This window comes from Cariama cristata, unplaced genomic scaffold (genome assembly GCF_000690535.1).
Source record: "Cariama cristata isolate BGI_N322 unplaced genomic scaffold, ASM69053v1 scaffold34963, whole genome shotgun sequence".
Classification (NCBI taxonomy): domain Eukaryota; kingdom Metazoa; phylum Chordata; class Aves; order Cariamiformes; family Cariamidae; genus Cariama; species Cariama cristata.
This window is the reverse complement of record NW_009610729.1, coordinates 1,554-1,904: the sequence shown is the minus strand read 5'-3', so window position 1 is coordinate 1,904 and position 351 is coordinate 1,554. Positions and strand designations below refer to the sequence as shown.

General features: G+C 64.4%; 1 protein-coding gene across 1 annotated transcript in view; it reads right to left on the bottom strand.

The window, feature by feature from the left end:
• The window catches only part of GATA2 (GATA binding protein 2), a gene marked incomplete at its 5' end in the record, with an annotated part of 8,512 nt that overhangs the window by 7,222 nt on the left and 939 nt on the right, over positions 1-351 (bottom strand). The window contains one exon of the mRNA XM_009697975.1: positions 321-351. Within this exon, the coding sequence (XP_009696277.1) occupies positions 321-351 (31 nt within the window). The remainder of the gene's footprint in view (positions 1-320) is intronic.

Sequence of the window (351 nt, the reverse complement as noted above, 5' to 3'; positions counted from 1 at the left end):
GGAGCGCCCTGGAGCCGGTGCCCAGCGTCTCAGCAGCAACTATGGATGTGGTGGCCCCCACAGAAGCCTGGTACGAGCTCCATCTCCTAGTTTTAAAAACCCAGAAAAGTGGGACCAAGCAGCCACCTACCCCTCTGTCCCAAAGAGGACTGACACAAGCACCCAGCCTCGCAGCAGCCTGCCACCTCCCCCTCGAAGAGCCAGCGCAGCCACCCACGGCACACACGCACCCCACCAGCAGCATGGCCTCAGCCTCGGCCCTTCCACCCCGGGGACAGGGCCGGTACCTGACGGGACAGGCCACGGGGTGCAGCACTTACCCGAACAGGATCTGGCCTTGCTTCGCGGCTT